The 23,298-nt window shown below is 39.9% G+C and overlaps 2 protein-coding genes across 5 annotated transcripts in view; one reads left to right on the forward strand and one right to left on the reverse strand.

The window, feature by feature from the left end:
- Window positions 1-15,712, reverse strand: part of POLR3A (RNA polymerase III subunit A) — a 37,250-nt gene extending 21,538 nt beyond the window's left edge. The window contains exons 1-18 of the mRNA XM_033066814.2: window positions 15,605-15,712; window positions 14,623-14,758; window positions 13,959-14,096; window positions 13,285-13,456; window positions 11,865-12,019; window positions 10,681-10,920; window positions 9,605-9,767; window positions 9,278-9,414; window positions 8,641-8,744; window positions 7,794-7,935; window positions 7,157-7,297; window positions 5,930-5,999; window positions 5,127-5,254; window positions 4,510-4,648; window positions 3,146-3,310; window positions 2,701-2,873; window positions 1,987-2,098; window positions 553-671 (exon numbers count right to left, since the gene is read on the reverse strand). Of these exons, the coding sequence (XP_032922705.1) occupies window positions 553-671; window positions 1,987-2,098; window positions 2,701-2,873; window positions 3,146-3,310; window positions 4,510-4,648; window positions 5,127-5,254; window positions 5,930-5,999; window positions 7,157-7,297; window positions 7,794-7,935; window positions 8,641-8,744; window positions 9,278-9,414; window positions 9,605-9,767; window positions 10,681-10,920; window positions 11,865-12,019; window positions 13,285-13,456; window positions 13,959-14,096; window positions 14,623-14,758; window positions 15,605-15,648 (2,478 nt within the window). The 5' untranslated portion in view covers window positions 15,649-15,712. The remainder of the gene's footprint in view (window positions 1-552; window positions 672-1,986; window positions 2,099-2,700; window positions 2,874-3,145; window positions 3,311-4,509; window positions 4,649-5,126; window positions 5,255-5,929; window positions 6,000-7,156; window positions 7,298-7,793; window positions 7,936-8,640; window positions 8,745-9,277; window positions 9,415-9,604; window positions 9,768-10,680; window positions 10,921-11,864; window positions 12,020-13,284; window positions 13,457-13,958; window positions 14,097-14,622; window positions 14,759-15,604) is intronic.
- A 659-nt stretch (window positions 15,713-16,371) lies between these two features.
- On the forward strand, window positions 16,372-22,997 carry RPS24 (ribosomal protein S24). Of its 4 annotated transcripts, XM_033066816.2 has the most exons (8): window positions 16,372-16,423; window positions 17,743-17,808; window positions 18,357-18,566; window positions 19,024-19,134; window positions 19,256-19,258; window positions 19,972-19,988; window positions 22,008-22,044; window positions 22,900-22,997. In XM_033066816.2, exons 1-6 carry the CDS (start codon window positions 16,421-16,423, stop codon window positions 19,975-19,977), a joined length of 399 nt encoding a protein of 132 aa, XP_032922707.1. In that variant the 5' UTR covers window positions 16,372-16,420; the 3' UTR covers window positions 19,978-19,988; window positions 22,008-22,044; window positions 22,900-22,997. The 4 variants fall into 4 exon arrangements, with proteins under 4 accessions (XP_032922707.1, XP_032922709.1, XP_032922710.1 ...); XM_033066818.2 differs by lacking the exon at window positions 19,972-19,988; XM_033066817.2 differs by lacking the exon at window positions 19,256-19,258 and having other exon boundaries at window positions 16,373-16,423.
- Window positions 22,998-23,298: the final 301 nt, after the last annotated feature.

Raw genomic sequence — 23,298 nt, forward strand, 5'->3', positions numbered from 1 at the left:
ATTTCAAATAACACTTTAAAAGAAATTCATCTCACTGAAGCTGTTCATATTAACAAATGCATAAGAGTCATTATTGCTTCATGTAGGACCAAACTGAGACATGAAACACTTAAAGTAATCCATGGTATCTATCCTGGTGGAAAAAGAGAAAAACCAAAATGGTTTATCTGGCACGTCTCAACTGTTTATAAAGATACCAAGACACATTCAGCAGTTTTCCTGTATTAGTGCAAACATAACACCACTGAGAAGCTTGAACAAATTATTTTTAAGTATCTCAAAAGAACCACAAAAGTATCATCACTTCACTTTAATTTTACTACATCAGAAAGGTCAAAGCAAGGCTTAGCTGTAAAATGTCAAGCTAACTAGACATTCTATGGCAGTTCAGAACACTGCTCACTCCCAAATGACACAAAACAATTTACATTGTTCATATTTGATCCCTTCCCTATATCATGACAACACATTTTATCATGCCTTCTTCTCAAAATGGCTTAAGGAAACTTGTTTCACTTTGCTTCACAGCCTGTTGTAAATGTCCAGAATTACCTTGGAATGCTTCTCAAAGTGAGGCAAGGACCTGTTCTCAAACCCATCAGGAACACGGGACCCACTGATAGCCTGCTGCCCTACACAAGCAATCATCTGGGATATGTTAATGAACGAGCCTGCAAAGACAGGAAAAGAAAGCCCCTCACTCACAAATGAGGAATATACTGCTTCCCTCAAGAGACAATCTTCACTTCCATAAAGGTCAATTATTCAGCCTCATAACTGCTCAACAAAACACAACTGCACGAGTTGGAGAATCTTTTCTGTTACTTGTCCTGTTCATTTCAGCATTTATGCAAAAGCTGGCTATTAACTCTATGATACAGCCAACAACTTTTTTTTCCTTTGGGTCATAGACATGATGCCATTATTTGGCTCCAGTCCTTATATCGTTCTGTGTTCTATTATGGATTGTGTTTTATGCAGCCCATGATCCTAACCTACATAGTTTACTTCACAGTTTCTTCAATAAACATACTTGAATATTTTTCATAAAGGGTTCAGTGTCTACCAGTGCTCTAGAACAAATTAAGTCCCAGAGAAGTAAGTCACAAACTCACAAGTTTTATTTGATGAATATGTTTGCAAACAACACCTCATCACCCCCACAAAAAATTATACACTTAATATAATCTTCATCTTAGATTTCAGTATTTCTTTAGAACACTACATGAAGTCATGAGGCTTTCCACAATTTATTAGACAGCTAAAAAAGGCAAAAGTGATTTTCTCAAATTCTTAAAGGAGACAAATGAAAGCTCAAGCAAGAATTTGAGAGACCCTATAGACCTTCCAGTACCTAAAGAGGGGTTACAAGAAAGGCAGAGAGGGACTTTACACAAGGGTATGTAGTGATAGAACAGGGGAAATTACTTCAAACTGTCAGAGGGCAGGTTTAGATTAGACATCAGGAAGAAACTCTTTATTATGAGGGTGGTGAGGCACTGGAACAAGTTGCTCAGACAAGCTGAGGATGCCCCATCCTGGTCTGGTAGGAGATGACCCAATGCATGGCAGGGGGGTTGGAACTAGATGATCTTTAAAGTCCCTTCCAAATAATTTCGCAATTCTAGGAGATGTTACTTCCAATTCTGAATGTAGCATTCACAGTTGATTTTTCTATGTGATAGAAATACCCGAGGTAGAAACACAACTGAAAACTTCTTACTGATTAATTAGTTGAAGTCCTAAGAACACCCAGAGTTCCAACAAGATGTTTTGCAACTTGTACTAAAAATTACAACACAAGAATATCAGAATATCAGCTTGATTTTAACTAACTATACCCAACCTGTACTTACTGAGCCATTTAAAACAGCTATGACACGAACTCACACGACAGTATAAAACAAGCTATATAAAGATGGAATAACTAAGTGTCACATAAGTGAAGGAGTGAGCAACCTGCATGCCAGGTTCAGCTGTCCCTACCTTTAGAACCACAGAGAGCCATGATCAGGGGACTGTTGCTCTTGTCCAGTTCTCTGAGACAGGCACTGCCAGCATGATCTCTGATAACAGACAGTTCTTTAAGGATTAAGGCCTGAAATTCAGTATATCAGAGGTTCAGAAATTGCAAAAAAATCACTTACACAAACAGAACTCTTATCACTCCCAGCAATACCTTCAGTAGTCAAAGGGAATTCAAAATACAGTAAAGACAAAGAAACCCAGTTGTTGCTTCAGGTAAAGCAATTTTAAATTTTAGTTTGCCTAATTTCCAGTTTGCTAAAGAAAATGTCCTTGTTGAGATAAGACAGGTGTATAAAGTAACATGACATTCTATTATCAGCATCAAAAACATGAGCTAAACTGAGCATTGCACTAAGCTCTACGTCACACTGTGCTATGGAAGATAATCACAAAAAATCTTAATGTATTCAACTCCATTCCAACTACTTGTGTAATTGTATTCTCTTGTATCAGCCCAACACACCCTGGAGGATTTCAGCTGTTCTGTGTTTAGCTAAGGTTTTTACATGCATACAAACATTTTAAGTCTGTATAGACTCAGCAAAAGTTACGTACAATGTATTTGTTTGTATTTTTAGGTTTCAGATGGCAACTTTAGACTTTACAATGTACAAGAACAGATCTGTGAAGCCTCTACTCCAAATGCATAGTCTATTAAATGAAACAATTTACCTCTAGTGTCTCTTCCGCAGTACAACCAGGCTGCTGCTGTAGCTTGCCAGTGTTCAGAGCTTCAATATACTCGTCACATTTCTTATAGCCAGCATTCAGGAGCTCATACTTAGCTTTTAACAGGCCCTGCCCAGGGGTTACATCACCAATTCCAATTGAAAAGCCACGATTAGCTATTATTAAAAGGAAAATAAATTATTTTGATAGTCCAAACTCATATAGAGAAAACAAATTAAACCCAGGAAATACTATTGTGAACTTTCAACTTTGCCTCCCATCATGTGACCATCACAAGCACTTCATAACTACAGTAAGTTGTTTTACTGTCTGCCAGCTTCCAAACAAGCTTACTTTTTAAAAGCACAGCATGTCATATTTAAAGCAAAAATCTTGCTTATTCTCTATTTCTGCATTAAAGTACTATTTTGAAAGGAAATGTACTTACAAAGATAGACTGGAGCAAGTCTGGCCAGACGTGACATGGCATCCGCAGCTTCCACCTGGCCCCAGTCTCTCAGCAAGATGTAGAAGATGTTGTTCTTGGATCCTGACCCCAGTGTTCCCTTGTCCATGCTGCCACTCATTAACTCACTGTTTTGAATTGTGACATCTAGAAATGAAAATGCAAAAAGAATACTGTAGTTTTCTAAAACATTCACTAACCACTAGTAAGCACCTATGGAGAGAATTTTTAAATGAAAGTTCTGACCATGCTCAATATTTTCAATGTGATGAATTTAGGTAACGTCTTCTTGAAGCACAAGTAACCGCTCTATCACTTATCACTATATCAAATCAAAACATGATACCAGGTTTTCTTGAGACTTTTGAGAATTTGAAGAGAACATGCTGAAGAGAGTTACTATGTCTTCAGAGACAATTTTTCAGAGAACTGAACACAGCCAACAACAAAATCTAAAAGTTTTCCACATCATGTGCTCTTGTTAAATTCAGAAAATGGAAACTCCTCCTGTATTTTCTAAAACTAATAACCTGTGAAATAAAGAAGATGTCTTATGTTCACAGGAATGTGAGCAGGATTGCTTTGTGCCCTTTTGTCCTACAATATTTAGAGGCTGAAAAACATTGTTCCACCATGTTTACAACCAACATCATAGCACAGAGTGCTCATCTACAGAAATCACTCAGTCATCTGTAGGGCAGACTTGAGTACCAACAGGGAAATTCTTTCTTGAGGCAATATTGCATGACAGAGTTAGTGTAAATCAACGGTTCCTCAACTTACACTTGTGAGCAGCAAGGAACCAGCCTAACCCCTGCCTGCTCAAGTTCCTTTCCAACAGTCACCACATTAATTAAGAAATTTAATTAATTCTAAGCAAAGTCTTGTTCACCTCCTCCCACTTTTTCAACCATGGCACTTGGAGTTCCACTGCCACTGATATCCCTAACTGGAAAGGTATGCATGGTTTGACATCCTAGGGATTTATCCTCCCTGCATAATCAAACTCTTTTCAGTGTTTGACTTCTAATCCCTGCATTACTGCCTCCCATCAAGAGGTTACAGTTTTGCATTTGTCCTCTGAACACCACCTCCTAAGCTTTGCTTTCCTCTCTCTCACCTTCAAACATTAAATTAGCATTGTGACAAGCCAAGCATCATACAAAAGATGTTTTAGTTTAAGGAAATGTATTTAGTATGACTTCGACTCAAGAAAAACTGCAAGAAGTTATTTATCATTTTAAGAACACTTATGTAAAGGACTGCTTCAATGCATACAGCAAGCTCAATCATTTCTATGATTTCTCTGAAGACTTCCAAAACATGGCTTTAGAAATGTCACTCACAAGAATCATTGTAACACAGGTCCTCCCCTCTGCCACAATACTGTTTGCCCTTTGTTCGTAGGTTGGCTTTTACAGGACAATCATCACTGGGTTTGAGAATGAGGCTGAAAACCTGTTTTCCTGTCCAGAGTGTCACAGGCTGAGAGAAATAGGAGAGAAATAAAGATTACAGGTTTATGCTACAACTACAGAAAAAGAGTAAGCAAGAATTTAATTGTAAAATTGCCTTATATACAGAACACGTTTAAAGAGAATCATACTTGTACAAATACATAGTAGCATTCATTTGAAAAACATTGTCCTCTTTCATATATTTAAATCCCCTGAGTGCTGAATGATTATCCTTTACAACAGGGTATGTGCATGCACTCAGAGAAACATGCTCTATTGCTCCCTCTTACTGCCACGTTCCCCTTTCTGACTAGAAAAGGGAAACAACCTCAAGGATGCTGCTGTCATTTAATTTCTCCAAGAGATTGCAACATTCATAATTACTTGTTTATAAAGTACCTTTGATTCAAAACTTTAGGAGTTTAACGACTCATGTAATATCACCATGGGTCAAGAACACACAACAGAGAAAGCCTTAGTAACGTGAAAAAAATAGTCTGACACACCTTCAGAATTGCTGGGGGTGGAAGACGCACTTTGATCTTTTCATCCTTGCCTACCAGGATAGAAGCAATAATTTGACAGGCTTTGGCTCGATCAAAAAAAGTATCTTTCAACGTAAGAAGATAGGCACCTGGAATGAAAAAAGTATTATGACAGACTAAATTTAGATTCAATTTAAAAGGAATTGCATGCTCAGTATCAATTATTTTATTCTAATACTAATCAGCTACTTACTTTGCAAAACAATAGTTTAGACAGCTTTAGTTACAAATCCTTTCCAGAATTTTTTTAATTGCTCCACACTACCTGTCTAAAAATTAGGAACAGTCTATTTCTATAACCTCTCTTGCTCTCAGACTCTATTTCATAAGTGAAATAAGGCCTTTGCATTTATTTTTGTATACTTTTTCTTACATTCACTTAACATTTTCCAAAGAATTAAATACATTGAAGGCACATATTGTAGGTTAAAGCTAATGTTTATTGAGTGAAATCAACTCCTCAACCATAATCATAAGCTTTTTACATTGTCTACTGAATGCAGACAAAAGATCTCAAACACTCACTTGCAGAAAAACAGCAAAATACAAAGGCAGTAATAACTGCAGCTAAAAAGGTAGACAGCATCAGAAATTACTCTGAGGCCATCATTATATTTCAGGAAAGCAAGGGCCTTATTTAAGAATGCCCCTTTGACTTGTGAAAGGAGAAATATTTTAATTAATATAGAAAACTCTGAAAAAGGGAAATTATTCTCAAGGAACAGTTGTCAGATCACACAGCTCTGAAATAAGTTTATACACACCTGTGAGAAAATCTTGAATAGCAGCAATAAGAGGTTCTCCATTTCTTGGTGTTACCAAGTTTGCTTTAGTCTGCATGACACAAAAAGATATTAAGCATTTGAAGACAGTGATATTCCATCTGCTATTCAAAATGGAGCCTACCATTTAATGCATCTATATCTATGGTGAAATGGTCATCATTTATTCTAAATCTTACTACAGCTTTCTTCAAAAAGAGAAAAAATAAGCAAGAAGTTTCAGTTCACTTCAGTTCACATCCATTGACAACTAAGGAATAGACTGAGAAAAGTTACTGGAATTTACATATTCTGTTTCCAAAGCAGAAAACACCTTGATGTGTTTTGGTAGGACAGGGAAGGGAAGATAAGCCAGCTTTGAGAAGAGGGGAAAAGACCAAGAGATGTTACATTCACTTGAGATTGACTGGAATACCTCAAGTTGTGTAGTCCCTTCTGATGGGTAACAATCAAGCCACCTCTAGCCCCATGATCTTTTACTCAAACCACTGCTCCAGTTAATCACACCCACCTAAGGAGCAGTTTTGCCTGAACCCATTCCCACACAGACCTACACACACTGGGGGTGTTCTTTTTAGGCTCACAAGTCAGTTCAGTGAGCTCCTAACAGGGTGCAGCCAACAACAGTATGGTTACATTTGAAGCAGGAGTGGCATTTGGCAACCCAAAAGGAACAATGGATTGGCAAACTCTCAGCTTGGTGCTACTGACTCTCACCACAGACCAAAGCTTGCAACCATGCCTGTTTATCTACCCTCCCTTCTCCCTTTTGACCCTGCCCTATGAGCCTCCTCTCTCCTGCCTCCTCTGTGAAGCTGCCTTCACAGTACAAACCTAGTATCACTGCCTCATTTCCAGCTGTTCTATCCGCAATTCCCAGGCTGTCAGACCAGAAGCAAATGATGGATTTGCTGGTAACAGAGCCACCTTAGCCCAGCAGCAATCTCTGAGGACAGTCAGTCAGAAACATACTGATGACATCTACAGCATTTTCCCCAGATGTTAAGCCTAAGGCTATTAGATTACCCAGGTGTAACAGTCCTAATTTATTCTGAAGTCCTTTTTGCAGGGTTTTCAGGCAGCTTCAAAGTTGTACATTACCCAGGAATCTCGACAGTATTGCAGATTTCATGTGCAAGTTCAGAACTAAAGGGTTCAGCCCATCTGTCACCAGCAAAATCCCAACATGAGCATTTTATATCTACCCACCCCCATTAAAACAAGTGCTTCTGCTTTTGCTTCTTCTGTTTGAGGAAGGTGAAGGTTCATCTCATCTCCATCAAAGTCTGCATTGTATGGTGTACAGACACATTCATTGAACCTGAATGTCCTATGAGGTTTCACTCTAGCCTGGAAAAGGAAAAAAAAAGATGCACACACAATTGGGCATGTCTAAAGAAAAACCCTATGCTTCCTTGCATTGTTACATTACAAATGAGTCAAAATTCCTGATTATAGGATTTAACTCCAATAGGATTAGCAGAAATTGTATTCGCATTATATTATAGAAATGTAGCTAATAATTTTCATTATGAAGAATTTATAAAAACCACAGAAGACAATGTACTTTGTAGAGATTACATCAACTCCACAAAACTGAAATGCTCACAAAAGAGGAGATAGCAAGGTCAATTATGGCTCTTGGCAGAAGTGTGCACACAGCATCCTGCCTGGGCACACATCAATTCCCATGGACAGGCACAACTGCACTGCATTCATCCCTGCTCCACACACTGTTTTCAGCAGGCGCTGTTGATTTTTGCTTGTGTGAGACAGAAGCAAGCAATAATGGTCAAGTGCCTAATATTCCAGGCTGCACTGTCTGTGCCAGCCTGTGTGCACTCACAATGTGAGCCATGATGCTCAGCTTGTGCAGAGAGGGCTGCCGGTTAAACAGGACAATGTCACCATCAATCAGATGTCGCTCCACAATATCACCAAACTTCAGCTCCTGGGCCATTTTCTCTCGGTTCCCGTATTTCAAAAATCTTCATAGGAAGAGATAAAAATGCAGTCAGAAGATACACAAACAGCAAGATAACTAAAAATTAATTCTTATTATGTGTTTATAATGCTAACTTGTCTATTAAATGCTGGAGTATTTGTATTACAATAGCTAGAAGACTTAACTGGCGTGGACTGGACATCAGTCACGACAATTTTAAGGGATTAATGTATTTTGTATTAATCAAAATGTATTAATGTATTAATCAAAAGCATCAGTGATTGGAACATTAAGACAAAATTCTATCTGTAAATGAACAGAATTTATTTCAATTGTATCAGAGTATAGGAAGTTTCACTCATGTATTACCCCTTGTTCCTACTTGAACTGACTGCAGATTAGCTCTCACATGAAAACAGCCCACACAACTTGCCCAAAGCCACCTGTTTTCACTTGTATCTGTACTACACACTACCTCAACTAGGATAGACTCGGTCATAAAAGAATATAAATCTAATTGCAGTTAAACATCATTAATATGTGCATTTCAATTTAAAAGCAAGAGACTGCTTTTAAAATATTGTACACTAAACCTGAGAACATAAAGACAATTCTTTTGCTACTGCCCTTTATGAAAGATTCTAAAAATAAAACTTAATCCCTGCAGACATCACTGCCTTCACACAGCAACAAGAACAATTTTGTGGGGAGAAATAAGAAACAGAATCTTTACAGATAAGCTTGATACCTTTTCATCTGGGTGTGCCTTTGCTGTATGAAGTTTGCTCCAGGATGAACATCAGGACCATTACAGACAAGTTTCCTCATAAAATTAATATTTGCTTTGTTCACCTGTTGCACAAAGACTTCAATCAGAAACAAACAAAAGATGTTTCAGGGGTTTTTTTAAATGGTGGCTTTTGAGTTCTCAAATTTTAGGCTCAACTGACAATCCCCTCCCCACAGCCTCCAGCTGCTGAGGGGAACTTGCAGAAAGGAATACAGGACAAAAACATCAGCCTATTTTTGATCAGAATATCAGAGGGAAATTAAATAAAAATCTGGAAGGAAAATGTGGAAATAAAAATACTTAACCACTCCTTCATACAAATCTATAAATGAGTTGAAAAAATACAAATCAATACTCTTAGTGCTAGAGATGTCACTCCTTACACCACATCTTGTCAGCACTTGCCTACATTCAGTACTACATATCTTCATTTGCCAGCAGCAACACAACTGGCAACGCATCACTGAATGGCATTTCAAACATAAGGTAATACATTCACTGCCTTTTAGAGTGAATAAAGAAACAAAACTGAGGTGTGGCTTGGGAAAAAAAGAAAAAAAGAATAGAACAAGTTTTTGATTCCTACACCACTTACCTTTTCAGGAAAGGTCAGTATTTTCGCAACATGAACAGGCACTGCTACTTCATCTATTCTTAAGTTAGGATCAGGTGAAATGACTGTTCTGCCAGAAAAATCCACTCTCTTTCCAGACAGATTGCCTCTAAACCGACCTAACAAAACAATTAAAACTCTTTAAATAAAAATAGTTTTCAAGATGGGATGTGTTAAGACAGATTAGAACATCTTTTAAGGTACAGCACTGAAGTGCAACACACAACAGTAGCAGAGATACACTTGCAATAGCAAAGATTTGTGGTTCAACTGTAAAAAAAAATAATTAAAGCAATTTTTTAGACATACCTTGCTTTCCCTTAAGTCTCTGAACAAAACCTCTGGTCCATTTTTTAGGTGCCATGTTGAGGGGTATTCCAGAGAGCTCACTATTAATGTACAGGGCACACTGCAGTTGAAGAAAATCCCAGTCTTCCATAATCATCTGTGTTTTGGCTCCTGATATCCTATGCTAAACAAAATAGTCATCCAATTCAGGAAATAAATATAACACACATTAAACTAGCCAAGAATTTTTCTGTAACAAGTACAACTCTTCCTTCACAAATAATCAGGAAACTTCCATTGATTGGAACGAAAAAGGGAAAATAACTAACAGGATGCATCTTTCTATAGCATAAGGCCCATCACAAGGGAATCTAGCAAAAAAAAAAAAATCTTTTGACTAACACGGGCTTTGAACAAATGCTCACAAAATTAGGGATTTGTTTAAATTACATTTTTCCCAATCCACTCAAGCTAATATAACTTAACAGACAGGAAAATCAGTAGTTAATGATTTTTCAATCATGGAGGAGTTAGTACTCAATTCATTTTGTCTGCCTGACAAAGGAACAGTTTTGAAGAGTGTGTAAAGTATTATTCTGGTAAGAAGTGCTCTTCTAAACCAATGATGCAATGTCAAATCATCTTTTATTCTCAATTTGATGACTATGCTAAATGAAACCTGACTTCTCAAGAACAGATGGTAGAATAAATAAAGCACAAAGATATAAAAAAAAAGGAAAGTCTATAAGAAAAAAAAAAACACAAATCAATAGTTGTAATCTTTTCATTGTAAGTCACTACTCAAAATGTGACAGTCATAGGAGAGGAGAAAAAGAAAAAAATAAGAAAGAGTTAACAGACCAGAGCTGAAATGGAAAACTATTTCCCATAAGAACCCCAGCAGAACTTGAGCAGTTCTTACACTGCAAGTAGCCAGTCAGCCAGCTCAAACTGAAGTGAACTTCGCCTATCTTTCAGTAAAATGCTCAATGACAGAGAAACACAGCACCTGACTGTAAGCACTGAACCCACTTGCCATATTCATGTCTACACAAATCTTCCTGAAGACAGCAGTCTCAGAGTGAAGGTTGACTCACCTTTTTTATTACATCATTGAGGAAAATGATCTCTGTCAGTTTCATTGTCAGATCGTCCTCATTGGTGCCAGACTTCAAATCACTCACAACAGAGGGTCTGATACACAGCGGAGGCACCAGCAGTCGTGTGAGGATCAAATCTGAAGGTTTACCTGCTTGTGGGTTCATTAGAAGTAGAGGGATGTCTTCAGCTGGGATTCTTTTAAAGAGGTTCAATACTACCAAAGGATTCAAGTTTTCCTACAAAAGGCATTGCAAAAAATCGGGAAAAGAAGCAATTACGTAAAGTTTCAATGCTTCCCTCCTCCCCTTATTTTACTGAGGTTCAGAAATAGCCTTTTTCAAAGGCAAATAACAAACTGTTAGTGCAAGCAAAACAATGGTTTTTTTTATTTATTCTGAACTAATGCTTTTAGCATCTCAAATGTTAACTTGCTAGATATTCTTTCCTTCCATTTTTCCCCATATATGAGTGCTGGTCTCTTGTCACAAGAATTAATGGAGAGTATTTCATCAACAGACAAAGCAACTCAATTAACATCCTACAAAAAACTTACAGTATATTGCATTCATCTTATTAGCAAAGATCACAGGATTACAACACTTCCTAGGTACTTTTCAAAACTTAATTTCTCTCATCTAAGTGCAGCTACTGCCATATTCACTACATTTTCCATCCAAGTATGTACCTGGACATCTTTCCAGTTTGCAAAGAGCAGAAGGAAACAAAACTGCATACAATGAAAAGCTAATGAAAAAAAAAGTTACTGAATCAAGCCTCCTCTCTCCTTCTCAACATTAAGAGCTTCTGAAGAAAAAAATGTGCATATTGGAATTAATAACAGAGTTACAGTGAATCTATATATAAATGTAAACTTCATATGGTTTTCTTCTGTATTTCTGTGTTTCTTTTTCTTTGTCTAGTTTATAGAAGCATAACACACCAAGAACATCCTTTTCTTCACAGACAGGTAATGGTGTATCAAAACATGCTAATAAATTAAATTTCTCATTTAGTAAAGTCACCATTATTGCACTGGATACAAACATTCTTCATGTAGTTTTTGATATACATACAAAATCCTTGGATCACCACAAGACATTAGCTGATACACTGCAAACCTTCAAGGAGTTTTTTTCAGGTACAAAAACTAGCAAAAAACTTAGATTATAATAAAATTCACCTGAGCTCTTCCCAGTAAGGGTTCTACTTCTTTGTTATATTCAATGGCAGTTTCAAAGGACTGAAGAAAAGTAGATACTATTGGATCTACAACTTTCTTATTTGTCTTGTACTTTTCATGTATTATTTTCAACAAACCACACTTCTTCACAGTTCCTGCAAGGAATTAAATTAAGGAATTAAATATGGATTAAATATGGAAGGAATTAAATTTTGCAAGGAATTAAATATGGATTATCTTGGGATTTTATTTCAAAACAATAAAAACACCAAACAAAACAAAACACCAGCAAATCTTAAGTTACAGTTCCAAATCAAGCTAAACCTTCAACGAACACAAGAACAAGCTAAAACTTTATCAGCTTTATTAACCAGTTTCCTGAACTCACAGAACAACAAAAGCACAAGCGAGTTACACCTTTTTATATGGATGGCTTGGTGTATCTACATGATGGTGCAGCCTCTGAGACTGAAAGTAGGTGGTTTAGCCTCCACTTTAATTCAGCTTCACCTTATTCACAGCAGATATTTCTAAAGCAGAAGTTCCCACACTAAAAACAGGACTAAGCGCCATTTATGTATCATACCAGTATCTTCTGAAGTAATTTCAGAAGTGAATTAACAGAAAAATCTGACAAATATCTTCATGTCATGCAGGCAATACTATTCATGAAATTTCCATAGACTAATCCAAATGCTCTGTTTTTGTTTTACTTAAGTATTGACCTATCAAGTAACTTTTCTAAATGCCTATGTTTATGCCCCCTATGTGTAGATAGGGCACTCATTATACAGAAGCTCTCCTATTATTGAGTTGTTGAACATTTCAACAAGGAACTCACAATTTTCATGATTTAAAAATTTTAAGTTATGGATTAACCATGTACTATGAACCTATAATACTCCAAGTCCTTAAACAGTAGTAACATGTGAGCAGTGTAGATGAAAAAAAAACAAGACATATTTTGAAAACCAGATACGAATTCTTACAAAAATACTCCGCCCTGAAGAAGGAATAACCTTAAGAGAGAATTTCACACAATTATGAAAAATGATGCTCACTCAAAATTACAAATGTTATCAAGGCTTTTACGTGAATGTATTGATCACTGCCAATAGCTCCCAATATTTTTAACAACATGTTAAAAGGGTTTTTTTGGCCATTATTCAAGCATCAAATATTGATTGAAACATGAAATTAAACAAGCAACTAGGAAAATGTCCATATCCACACAAATGAGATGTGAACAAGCATGTGTCCAACCCTAAAATGCAATTACCTGGTTCTTAACGAAGGTCAAAGAGAGCACCCATTAGCTGTGCAATGAATGAGCACATTCAAGATTTGGATCCTATCACAGCCATCAGGGTGAAAAACATCAGAGCAGGTAACATCACAAACTACTATCGTCAATACTCACCATTAAAGGCCCCACAGTAAGGGCAAGTGTTTTTCTTTCGGCACTTCTCAGACACTTTCTTTTTCAGCCCTCTCTTCTGAAGATATGTAAGGCCAGGTCGTTTTAGGTAATCTAAAAACTGCTTTCTTTCTTCCACTGACAGCATGATGCGGCAACAGGTTTTGCAGATCATCTGAAGTGTAAACATGTATAAACATAGTTGTTTGAGACACGTATTCAAACACGTCACCTCTTGAACTACAGCTTAAGTTCTTCAACACAGTGCATTTTTATAAATGAGATACTACTGTCTTGATTGAAAGACAAATTCACATATTGGAATATGCATTAATAAATACATGAGAAAAAGGAAAATACAGTCAAGGAGGCAAACCTTTAGCTAAGCTCTGCAGGGTGTTAAAAAAAATCACAGAAAGCAAACAGAGCTTTGATTTACTGGGATGGTTTAAAAGGCAAATTATCCTGCATGTATTTAATTCAAATTGCAGAAAAATAATAGATTCCATCCATTTATCAGTCTGAGATGACACAGAACTAATACATGTCTTTAAATACATGTATTTTGCAAAAGAAAACATTCAAAAGATAAATTCATAATGCAACCTTATTTTTGCCTTCTCAATTATTTTCAAGCAACATTTTTCCTGAAAAACTCTGTTTTAGATCATGTTTACCTGTAAGATGCCTATCACAGCTTTGAAGTACCCAACATGAAAACATGGCAGTTCTAAGTCAATGTACCCATAGTGCCCTAAACAATCAGCCAGACTTTTCCCACAGGTTTCACAGGGACGGTCTTTTTCACTGGTTCCCTTTGGGAGAAAGAGAACACACATGCAGGGAAAAAACAAGTTAGCTGTAATTGATGGGACAGATACAAAATACAACAGTTTATAATATAGTCATGAACACTAGTAGCAGAGCCACTCCTTTTCCACAGCATCATAAGCATGTCAGCAGCATTACAGTCACTCTGACCCTTAATAAAAATGTTTTTTACACACAGCCCCCGCTGACACCAGTGACCTGGACTCACACAACTCCCGCATGTGACCTGCAGCCCATCAATCTACATTGCAGCATTTTGATGACACGTCTCTGGGTAACCCAGCAGTTAGGCAGAAAATCAGCTTTCTTCCTGCCTCAAGAGAACACATTCCTGCCCTCCAAAAGCATGAAAAAAGTATCTGGCACTACAGCTAGTAGCCTATGAAATTCAAGCAAAGACTTATTCGAACTTACTTTGGACAAACACTATGTTTCAGTGACCCCGACTTGTTTTTAACCACTTGAGCAATTCCCCAGAAAGAGTTTGGAAAACAAAATGAAGGTTCTCACCATACGATGGTCCAGCACTCCATACTGCAGCGGAGAGTGATGGTTGTCCTGACTATACAAATTTTTGCTGACCACTTGAATGTGAGCTTGCTGGCGCATCTCTTCTGGAGATTTCATGCCAAAACAGATGTGGCTTCTAGAACAAGAAATTTCAGATGTATGGATGGGCATATACCTGCAAAATCACTTATAAGGACAACCATGCCTACATGCAAGTATCACAGAATCAATTAGGTTGAAAAAGACCTCAGAGACCACTGAACCCAACCTATGGCCAAAAACCATCTTGTCAATTAGACCACGGCATTGAGTGCCACATCCAGCCTTTCCTTAAACACCTCCAGGGATGGTGACTCCACCACCTCCCTGGGCAGACCATTCAATGCCTAACCACCCTTTCTGTGAAGAAATTCTCCCTGATGTCCAAACTAAGCCTTCCCTAGTGCAACTTAAGGCTGTCCCTTCTCATCCTGTCACTGTTTGCCTGGGAGAAGAAACCAGTTCCCAGCTGGTTACACCCTCCTTTCAGGCGGATGCAGAGTCATAAGGTCTCTCCAAGGTGAGCACCCCAGCTCCCTCAGATGCTGCCCCCAGGGCTTGTGTTCCAGACCCTCCACCAGCTTCGCTGTCCTTCTCAGGACTCCAAAGCACTCGAAAACAATGCAAAAGTGGCTAGGTGGATTCACAACATTACTGAAACAGGTTCTTTACAGATAACTAGAAAAACATAAAGCTGCTTTATTACGAGGTTGTGGTTTTTATCTGAGGGCTTTATCGACCTTCCTCGGCATCCCCACAGCTGGGCACCGGCACATGCACCCGTGTGGGAGCCCAGCCTGTGCCAGCGCTCCTAGAAGCGGAGCGGCCGTCCCAGGAACTGCCCACCGCGGCCCTCCACGCCAACACTCTCCTCCCAGCTCCAGCGGTTCTGTCCCCCGCAGTTCCCTGTCTCAGCCCGCGGGCACCGCACGGCCTCACTCACATTTTCTTGGCCACATCCGTCTCCCTGAACTGCTCCTTCACCATCGCGGCGGCGGGGCCCGCGCGCGTGCACGCGGGGACTGGGCCGGGCCGGGCCGGGGCGGTCAGCGCGGCCTCCGCCCGCAGCGCCTCCTGCCGGCACCGCCGCTCCGGGGCTCTCCCCGCTGAGGGAGCCGCGCAGCCCCTCTGGCACCCGCCCTATTCCCGGGGGCGGTCAGGGCACAGCAAGGAAAACGCTTCACATGTGCGAGGTGGAACTTCCGGGGCATGGCCCGCCCATCGCCCCCTGGGCTACTACCGGCACCACGGAGCTGAGCCCGGCTCCGTTCTGACACCCTTCCCTCTCTATGCACGCGAAAGGGATCCTGTCACAGTCGTGTCCTCTCGACGCTGAGGAGGCCCAACTCCCTGAGCCCTAAGCAGCTCCTCAGCCAGCGCTGCGCCGCCACGTTCAGTCCGTGGCTTTGCCTGTCCCCACAGCAGCCCCGGACCACCAGCGGCGGGGCTCCCAGGCCGCACGGCAGAGCCAACCCCACGGCAGCGCCAGCACACGGCACGGCTGAGCTCGGCCGAGATCGCCGCACGGCGCTCACGGAGCTGAGCCTTCCCCCAGCAGGACACGGAGCTAAATCCGCCCCAGCTCCCATCAGGCACACACAACCCCGCCTGCTGCTGCTTCCGGCGCAGGCCGGCTCTAAAAAGGGCAGCCCCACGCAAAGCCCCACCCCTGGGGGAAGGACCCCACGCCGCTTTATGATTGGCTGCAGGGAGGCGCCGATCCTTTTCTCTTCCGGTCGCAGGAGCTGCCGCTGCCGCCATGGTGAGTGCCCGGGCCGGGCCCCGCCATCCGCCCCGCGCTCCCGCCATCCCTGCCCCGCCGCGTCCCCGCACCGCCGCGACCCGCCCGCTCGGCCCGCCTGTACCCGTCCGCGGGGGTATGGGGGACACCGGGCCTGGGCTCCTGCGGCCGGCCCACCGCGCGTCAGTGCCCGCTGGTAGCAGCGAGCTGCGGGGTGAGGGCCGCGCCGTGTGTTCGCGTGCGCCGTATCCGTGCTCGGTCAGAGCAGCCCCGGGTTCGAATAGTGCGGCACCAGTGTGCTGCTGCTCTGGGGGTGCTAGGGGGCTGCCGTGGGTCACACCCGCGTTTGTCTCGGCTATTCCGGTCTGAAAGTCTTGTAGAAATAGTGGCGTGCAGAATTTTCAGAGAAACTTGCACATTGCCCTAGGAACAGCATGGCCAGCAGTTCAGGGGAGCTGATCTGCTCTTTTTCTCAGTACTGCTGAGGCTGTAGCTGGAGCGTAGTGTCCAGTTTTGGGCTCCTCAGTTCAGGACAGACATTGAGTTCCAGGAGGGTTCCAGTGAGGATGACTGGGGGTCTGAAGCGTTTTTCATTTAAGGAAAGGCTGAAAGAGCCTTTCAGTTCGAGAAGAGATTACAGAAAGGCGACCTTAATAGTGTCCATGGGTGTTTGAAGGGAAGTGTCAGAGGATGGAGCCAGACTCTGCTTATTGATGCCAGGCAGTAGTCGTCGAGGTAAAGGCAGAAACTGATGCACAGGAAATTTCACCTGAGCATTTTGAAGAGCTTTTATACTGTTGCAGTGCATGGTCACCCAGTCTCTTCTATATGCTCACTTCCCTTTTACCCTTGCTTTTACTTCCAACCCAATGCCGTGTCCTTACTCTGAGGTCAGGTGCTAACACACCAAGTACCATGCCAAGTGTCTAATTTACTGAAGAAACTTGGTGGGCTTTCGTGGACCCACTGACCTGTTTTCCTTTCAACCAGGACCATTCAGGAATCTTGGTGCTCCGTTCTCCTTAGGGGTGGGAAGCCGTAGCATTTGAGCATAGAAGGAAACTTCTCTTGTGTTGTTACAGTCCTTGGGATTGAGATCCGTGTCTTGATAAAAGCTGCTTCAGGTTTTCATAGGACAGTAGTGAAGGTGTGTGTGTTGTGGTGGTGTTAGGAAGCTGGGGATGATTTTGTCAGTTTCTTACGGTGTTACCTAAAGGTGTTATGAGCTCACTGCCAGTATCTGAGGCTCCTGCCTGTTGCCATACTGTGTGTTATTTATGCGTGCGTTAAGTTTCTGTTGCGTTTGTAGCTATTGTTTTATTTAATGTTTTGTTTTGCAGAATGACACAGTGACTATCAGAACCAGGAAGTTCATGACCAACAGACTTCTGCAGCGCAAGCAGATGGTAAAAGACTGCAGAAGATTGCCTTTATTTGTTTGGTGGTTCTGAGCTGGAAGAAGGTTTAGCCAATATTAATATGGGGCCCTCAAAATCTCTAGGGTTTTTAGATTAAGAATTGTAAGAGCCTAAGGGTTTAAATATTTTGATGTATGCTCAAGGTAAATCTTGATGGTGAAGTTGTACCACCTTGGGGAAAATTTCTGCGCCAAAGGATTATTAAGCATTGGAGTAGGCTGCCCTGGGAAGTTGTTAAGTTGTGCTCCGTGGAGGTGTTTGAAAGACATGTAGGTATACCACTTGAGAACATGGCTTAGTGGCATGGAGACACTTGACAGGATTGGATTTAGTGTTGGATTTAATGATTTTAAAGGTATTTTTCAGTCTAAATGACTCAGTGAAGCAAGAAATTTGGAATGCTTTTGTATCGAATAATAGTTTCTGCTGCTAAGGTGGGTTAGTTTAAGAGTTGAGCTCATGATGGGACTGTAGCACCTGGTGGGGCTGTGTACTGAATAGTGACCTCTTATCAACTTATTAATATTCTTTCTTAGGTGATTGATGTTCTTCATCCTGGGAAGGCCACAGTCCCCAAAACAGAAATCAGGGAAAAGCTGGCAAAAATGTACAAGACAACGCCTGATGTAATTTTCGTCTTTGGCTTCAGAACTCACTTTGGTGGTGGCAAGACAACTGGTTTTGGCATGATCTATGATTCCCTGGACTATGCAAAGAAAAATGAACCAAAGCACAGACTTGCCAGGGTATGTTGTTTTCTGGTATCCTGAAAGCAGGATAGGTTAGGAGTGTTCAGTTACTCAGGATTTGCATGTGTAAAAACTCAAGTTTTGTGAAGGAACAGTTGTATGAAGGTTTCTAAAATAGCACATGTTAACTTCTGCATTTACAAAATAGGCTAAGTGTGGTTTTTATTCTTTATTACAAGGGAATTGGGAAGGCAAAACTGATAATACCAGAGGTCCTTAGCAGTAACTTTTAACAAAACTAATAGAAGTCTAGAATAAGCATAAGAAAGGGGGCTGATCCATGTGCTATATCAGTGTTTATGTTATGTGTTGAATCATTGGTTAATGATCTTGCTATTTAGTTAATATCTGAAATTTAAACTGTATTTTAACATTTGAGAAATCATGAAACTTAAATTCAAGAGTTGTTAGTAGAGAAACAATGTTAAAAGCAACTTTCAACTGTTTTTAATAGCACGGCTTGTATGAAAAGAAAAAGACTTCCAGGAAGCAACGAAAAGAGCGTAAGAACAGAATGAAGAAAGTCAGGGGCACAGCCAAGGCAAATGTTGGTGCTGGCAAGAAGGTAGGATGAGACTATCTTTTAAGCTAGAGTGCACATATGCCTTTGAAATGTTGATTAGGAATTCTTCAACAGAATAACATTGTTTTTCTTCCATTTTTTCACCTGTTCTACCGGATAACAGAAGGTAAACTGTGTGTTGTATAGCTTGTCATCAGCTCAGTAGCTTAGTTTTGCTCCTCACTGCTGCCAGCCTAGCTGATACGACATGAAACAATGCTTCCTAAATTACTGTTTCCTATGTCACTTGAACTAAAGTTAAACTTCATAAATCTAACAATATTGCTCTAATCACATAACTCAGTCTCGCAATACACACATTATCTAATGTTAACACTGTCACTCAGGCTGCCTAAACCCCTAATGCTTTCTCCGCCAAGTTACTGTTGGTATGATGTTGATTACCAAGGTAAGTTTGGTAAGGATGTGCGCTGTAGGCAGTGAGCACTGTGTATAAATAGAAATAAGGTAGAATGCCTTGAGGTTTGAGGGACTGATGCCCACAGTAGTGCATTCTTTCTCTGGTGAGGCTGGAATGATGCAGCCCTCCTGGGCTGTGACTAGGACCTGATACAGGCAGGTTGGAGGGAGGCAGATTTCCTTCATCATGAAACAGAACCAAAGCTGAGGAATGGCTTGGGTGGGAAGCCAGTCACTTTCCTTCTGATAAATATTGAATAAGCTGTGCAGGCAAGTGGGGTTTTTTCAGATGTTTTAACAAGGTGAGAAAGGGTAATTGATTTAATGCTTAGTTCTGTAGCTGTGAAAATACCTTGATATCTTGAACTTTAGTAATCTTTGCTTTTGCTTTTTTCCTACTTTCTTGGAACTCTCCATCAGAAATGAAGTATCTGCAGGTACTGGAAATGAGCATGGTTTTGGTGCCTGAACTATGCATCACTGAAATGTGTCTATCATTTTAACTGAAGCACTGTACTGCCTTGTATGCATGTTTGGTTTAAACTTTAGAAGTGTCATGTGAGGGTTCACTTGATAACATAATGAATTTTATTCATGTGACTTGGAAGTAAAATTTGGCTAGTAGCAAATCAGACTTTTTGAAGCTAGTGAATCTACTTCAAAATAATTCCTAGTGAGAAGAAATCCAAGAAGCCCAATGTTGTTGACTTGAGGCATTGGTTCAGTCACTGCAGGGTCTGATTCAAAGTAGTACAGTGCAATTGCATGTGTACCTTGACTGTTGTGTGAAAGTGGTGTTGTACATGAAAGCTAAGTCACATCACACTTGCATTTGAGGTGGTGCTTGGAAATGGCACAGTTGTCACCACTGAAGTATATTTAACTATTGCCCTGCAAGTTATGATACAAATTACAGTAGTATTAGAAATCTCGGTGAAATGAGATATTGTAGTTAATGTGGAAGTGAAGTTCTTGTCATCCCTGGATGGAAAGGAACCAGTCGTACTGGCAGTTCCAGGGAACTACTCTGCTAGAAAACATGAGGAGCCTTCTTCCTCTGTGCTTTAATGCAGAATCATGAAGTCCTACAGTGGTAGGCACAAGATCAGCATTTCGTCTGGTAACAACACCTGATGTACACAGTTCTGTCAATGGCAAAAGAGTCATTTTGTGTTGCACCAATCCTCGTAGTATGGAGGAACGTCTTCCTTTTAAGACTTCTGCACCCGAAGGTGTCATAGAGTGTTAATGAAAAGTGATCAAATTACTCACTTGAATTATTAATGGTGTCCACTTCACAGAAGCTCTCTTAAAGCAGATCAACAGTTCAGAAACTGAAGGCAAGGATCATGCCCTGTGGTAATGATGTGGGAGATGTGACTTGTATATCAAGTTTTGTTAAACTAACGTGCAATCTTAGTAGTAGGTGAACTGTGTTTTCATTAGAGATATTTTGATGTCTTTTAAAATGATCTTTCAGTTGATAATTATGCATGGGTTAGATGTGACTTGCTTACCAGATTTGTTAATCTTTGTTAGTGTCGCTTAAGATGAATTATTTTGTGCATTTCCTGAACAACGTACTTGAGAAGAATTCTGTGCCGTGTTATAGAAAAACATTTGTGAAATATGCTAAGCTTTGTCTTCAGAAATGCATGTTCAGAGATCATGTTGTGGTATGGCTCATCATCCTTATCTCAGCTATGTGGAGGAATTTTTAATAGGAGCCTTGGAATACATTTTTGAGTCCACTTACAGAATTATTGTATCTTGTAAATGTATCAGTACTTGATTCTGAGAAATGTTCAGGCAAGTATATTATTGTAAAAGCTATGTATGATGTAGTCATGAAAAACTCAGACATAACTATGCTGATGTCTTGTTAATTTTCTTTGATGCTTTCACTTCTTACTCCTTTAGAATTCCCATTCTGTTGTCCCTGCAGTTTCAAGAGAAGTGTTTTAAAGGATTTTGTGTTATTTAATATATTCTGTGGCTCTAGAGCTTGGTGAGCTTGCTAAAATTTGCAACAGTGTATGTGGATGTGCCTCACCTGGTCTTTGAATTCAAAATCATGATACTGAAATACTAAAAAAACCTCCCACCCTCCCTTTTAATGTCACAACTGTAGCTGTGACAGCCTTTGACAGGTGAGGCTCTCCAACAGAAGTGTGCATAGATAAGCACTTTGAAGCCATTGTAGCCCGTAGGTCTAATTGAGCATGCAGTTGTGTTCTGAGCCTTAGTTAAGCTCTAAATAGCTGTTGAGTTTAAGGGAGTAAGTGAAATCTAAGTCTTCAGTCTCTGCAGCAGTCAGAACTTTGTGGTTTTCCTGTAACATTTCAGTATGGTTAATTGAAACAAGTACTTTGTCACTAAAATCCCTCAAAGCTCAATTTTCTGCAATAGTAGAATTTAGATAAAATTCTTACTAATTGATGCTTTCTCTTTTTCAGTAAATGAACTTTTCTTCAGGTGGAAAATGGATAACAGGTATGCCTTTGGAATGCTTTGTAAGGGCAGGCATTCAGCACTGCAGTCATTGTGATAACAAGTGTGATGTTGGTTCATGCAAAGACTGTGATACTTGTGCAGGTGTAGAACCCAGTGCAAGAGTTTAAGGCTAAGAATATTTACAAAGCCCTTTAGCACCTAGTACTGAGTTGGTAGCTTATGTGACTTTGACTTGCATGAAATACCTGATTAGTATAAATACTGAAATAATACATCAGGTGCTTCAGACTTATTGTTACTCAAATTGCTGATTGTTTAGTCTTACTGTAAACAAGGCTGATATTTTCATTTGTATGTATGCTAAAGAGAGGATGATGTTTGAGTTTGATTGTCTAAAATAGATTAAAGTAGCATGATACCTATTTTTGGAACAGATACATGTTGTTTTCTTACAGATACTCATTTCAAGTAAAATACTTAAAAACAGGATGCTCTTACAGACAAATCAGACTACATTTTTATATCTTTGGTGCAGAAATCTAAGTGTTGTGGTCAATAACTGCTCCAGAAAAAAGTCTGGTTTTGTTACAAATGGTCTGAGTGACTCAGTTGGAAGGAGCTTAAACAGTCTGGGAACTGATACAGTGAGTGTAATGTCTTAAACAGAAAGCTGTCAATGCAGTTGTAGCTTGTTGATCTTTCCTACATAATTGCTATAATTTAGGCTCATTTATTACCATGGCAGTGCTGGGAAATTTTGAACTTTATGCTCTTACAAGAAGAGCAGTGTGGTTCATCTGACTTGTTTGGGAAACAGCTTTTCAGGCTTTATAAAAGTACAAGTGCAAAAATTGTTTAAATCGTGTGTCAGTGATGTTATTTTTTTGTTTACAGGCAGCATCATTCTATGAAGAAGTATAGAATGAATTACTCTGGAAATCAGAAGCTGCTCATCTGACTTTAACATCAAATAAACTCTTGTCAATAAAATACTGGTTTGCCTTTTAATTTTGATTTGAAAGCTACCATTTTGTAAAGTTTGAGAAATTCAGTATAGGTGTACTGGATTAAAATCTTTTCATAATTAACCAAATGTTGTTTTGAGTATCAATTTGAAGTGATCCACAGCTTCCTACAGTAGTAGTAGTAGGAGCTAATTCCAAGCAGGCAATGTTGGAGGTAGATATACCTTTGTTCAAACTGTGGTTTGGAAAGTCCTTTTGTTTGGCTGCCTGTTTTATATAGACCTGTAGAACACAGCAGAAGGGAGAACAAAACATGCAGACCTGCCTA

This window comes from Catharus ustulatus, chromosome 8, assembly GCF_009819885.2.
Source record: "Catharus ustulatus isolate bCatUst1 chromosome 8, bCatUst1.pri.v2, whole genome shotgun sequence".
NCBI classification, from domain to species: Eukaryota; Metazoa; Chordata; class Aves; order Passeriformes; family Turdidae; genus Catharus; species Catharus ustulatus.